The following is a 3,418-nucleotide window of genomic DNA, read 5'->3' as shown; positions in this document are numbered from 1 at the left end:
TTTCTACTAAAAAAAAAAAAACAATAAACATATAGTTGCTTTGAAGAAATAGGTTAGTGGAAGAGTTCCTATTTTATAGGCAATGTTTTAGTGCAAGTTAGATATGTATTTTTACCAAACTATCATTTAGTTTTGTCTCTACTTAAACCTAGAGGTGTAGAGGTATTTTGGAACAAAAAAAATATGGTCCAAACAAGGAGAACCTCTTAAATAGTAGTATAGAAGCCACCGGATATTCTCTTATATCTTTGGTATTGATGTTTTGAAAACAACCATTTATGGCTTCAGACTACACACATAACAAATTATCTAAAGGTGGATTCCATATTTTTATTAATAGAGGGAAACTGCACAAATACATAAGTTGTCCAAGGTGATTTATGGGACTTTTCCTGGACCTATTCAAAGTGAAATTTCAGTTTGCCACAGAACTCTCGCATCATATTCTAGCAAGATCACATTATAGACTTGTCCTCCATTTAAAATTATTCATATTATTTCCTCGCACTTCATATTTAAGATATGACAATGAAAGGATAAGCAAATGTGTAGAGAGAAGGATGTCCTACTTGCTAGCTCATATGTACCAAACATGGTAGTAATTTAAGCGTGTATTACTGCAGATCAATATCAAAATAGCTGTTTCTCAAAAAAAAATAAAATATCAAAATAGCCAGGACTAAAACCTAATAAGCCCCTATAATAATTCTAGCTAATACATATCAGGAAAAAGTTTGTAGGAAAGATCTAATAAGATACAGTGTGTATATAGTTAGAGATTGGCTGAAGCTAACAGCAACAATAAATATCCTGATATTTAAAAGACTAGCTACAAGCTAGACAATTTAGATAATACAGATTTGGTCACAAGAGTACTGGTGTTCTCAACAGCTTCAATCAGTGAGAGCTTATGAGGTTTCAATAATGGAGAACATTTGGTGACTAAACATAACAAAAAGTGTCCAAATTTTAGAGATTTGGAAAAATTTTCAGCCAATTGCTGAACCTGGTAAACAATATGATCAACTGAATCTTGAGTCAAATGAACATTATGATTTAATATGATTTGGAACAGGTTAAACAATGATTCTGTCCATACCAATTCACCAGATATTAAACGTTGGTGGCAGGGAAGACAGATAAGCCTCCTCTCGTCCTTTTCTCCACACAATAGCTTCTGGCAAAAAGCAGAAACATGAGCTGGGTGCAAACATTCCCTTATGATCCTTGTGATCACATCACATATGGGATTATTTATGCCTTCTCTATGGAGAATCAACGGAAACAAGAGTGCATAAACAGCTGCTTTCGGATGAAGCTTACAATATTCCATTATTGCAGCCACAAGTACACGAGAAGCTGGTACTTCCAGTAATAACAACTTGGGAAGGATTACTGAGCATAGAACCTGGCTCGGCCAACCAAGCTCTTCTTCACTTTCATTCACAAGATGTGAAATTAAAACTGAAGCAGTCTCATCATCTGCCAGCCAAGGTTCAATGAGACCCAAAACCACAAAAGAATCTCTGCCCTTGTCCAAGCAAAGTTGGCGAATTTCATCAGCTAAACCCACAGTTTTCAAAGAAGATTCAAAATTCATAATCCTAGCTTTCAAACAAGTAGCCTTCTCATGAATTACAGGATCAAGAGGGACATTTGCAGGACAATCAATCTCCATTTCCTCCACAACTTCATTCACCTCTTCTTTGCCATCCTCTCCATCTTGCTTCGACGAATCTACACTAACTTCACAACTACCAAAAGGCGTCACTGAACAAAATTCGTCTGGCAAAATAGGAAGCCAAGGGAGAATCAAATCATTGGCTTCCGCAGCTGCCTCCTTAAGCCAACCCGGTAATGATTCAAACTCTTCATCCACGCCTTCCTCCCCAGAATCCAAATTCAAACAGGAAATCCACTCGTAATTCGACTCAGACAATAAATCGAGCAGATTGCGTGCAGCCCTCTTGACCCAAAAATCAAGCTCCTGATTCCCACTCAACACATTCTGGGCCAGCCTCGACAAGTCCCTCTTGCAAAACCTCTGACGCTCATAAGCAAGAAAAGAGAGAATCCGCGATTGCACCGTAGTGGGTAAAGTCTCTATAAACATGACCCTGTTGATCAAAACCCCATACAAGTCAAATAAACCAAACATTATATCAAAATTGAAGATAAATAGCAACTGGGTCTTGGGTGCTTTTTGTTTTTTACCGCTTTGTCCGAGGAAGCGTGGGAGACGAAGAGTCATCGTCTTCGATGACAATGGCGTCGCTGGGCTTTGAGAGCAAGGAGAGGAAAGAGCTTGTGGTAATTGGGGCTGTGGTTGATGAGGCATTGAAAGACTGTTGCAACCATTGAGATGCTTCGGTTTCGGGAGTTGGGGAGTTGAGGAAGATCTTGAAGAGTGGAACCCATGACTCCATTTTCGCGCTCTATTGCTGCGAAGCTGAAGCTGAAGGAGCTGGGTTTAGGAGCAGAAAACGCGGGAAAGTTTGTAGCTTTAATTTAACAAACAAGGAAAAGTGTAGGAGCACGTAATTTTTCACAACATCTTGCTACAATTGTGACGTGGTATAGTGTAATTGATAAAGAAAAAATGGTGGGTCCATGTATAAATGAAAGTTAATTATTCACAATCTGCTACGTTAGAGTTGTGGTAAAAAAGTTGTGGAATAATTTGTGATCCTAGAACTACTCAACAAATAAAAGTAGAAAAATTATACTTTACCGTCTTAAACTATACATCAAGTTACATTTTGCGCTCTTAACTACTTGAATGCATGTTTTGCACCCTAAACTATGACTCCTGTTACATTGTGTATCTCAACGTTAATTTTATTATTATGTTGAATGAAAATTTATAGCACATGACTTACGCATTAGTTTTACTGATATGACACAAAGTTAATAAATAAATAAACACCAATTTTCCAATTAATTAAAAACAAAAGCCTCTTTATTTATTTTTGGCGAAAATGCACTTTTGGTCCTTGCATTTTGGGTCGATTCTCAATTTGGTCCCTAAATTGATTTCACTCCTAGGTCAATCCCTGATTTTAGAAAATTGTTTTTATTTTAGTCCCTGTCGTCAACCAAGTAACAAAAAATGCATACGTGACAAACGGAATGCACTGTTTGCTGACGTAGCTAATAAAATAATAATAAAAAACCACATCAGCATGCCATGTCATCATCTAATTAAAAAAAAAATTATCAATTTGAAAAAAATTATAAAAACATAAAAACAAAATTAAAAACATAAAAATACATAGTTTCAGATTTAAACGTGAATACACAAGAACTCAAGAACATAATCCCAGATCATAAGAACTCAAGAACACAAAATTCCTAGGAATTCAATATCTTTCCCAGAAAATTTCACCAAACATTGAAAAAGTTCACATCTAAAAAGCCG

At 36.3% G+C, this 3,418-nt stretch overlaps 1 protein-coding gene across 1 annotated transcript; it reads right to left on the bottom strand.

Moving 5' to 3' along the window:
* Positions 1 to 784: 784 nt before the first annotated feature.
* Positions 785 to 2,518, bottom strand: LOC126714245 (uncharacterized). Its single transcript, XM_050414296.1, has 2 exons — positions 2,215 to 2,518; positions 785 to 2,117 (listed from the first exon to the last, which is right to left on the bottom strand). Exons 1-2 carry the CDS (start codon positions 2,424 to 2,426, stop codon positions 830 to 832), a joined length of 1,500 nt encoding a protein of 499 aa, XP_050270253.1. The 5' UTR covers positions 2,427 to 2,518; the 3' UTR covers positions 785 to 829.
* Positions 2,519 to 3,418: the final 900 nt, after the last annotated feature.

Source organism: Quercus robur, chromosome 2 (assembly GCF_932294415.1).
Source record: "Quercus robur chromosome 2, dhQueRobu3.1, whole genome shotgun sequence".
NCBI lineage: Eukaryota > Viridiplantae > Streptophyta > Magnoliopsida > Fagales > Fagaceae > Quercus > Quercus robur.
Note: the sequence above shows the minus strand (reverse complement) of the source record. Positions and strands in the feature narration are given on the sequence as shown.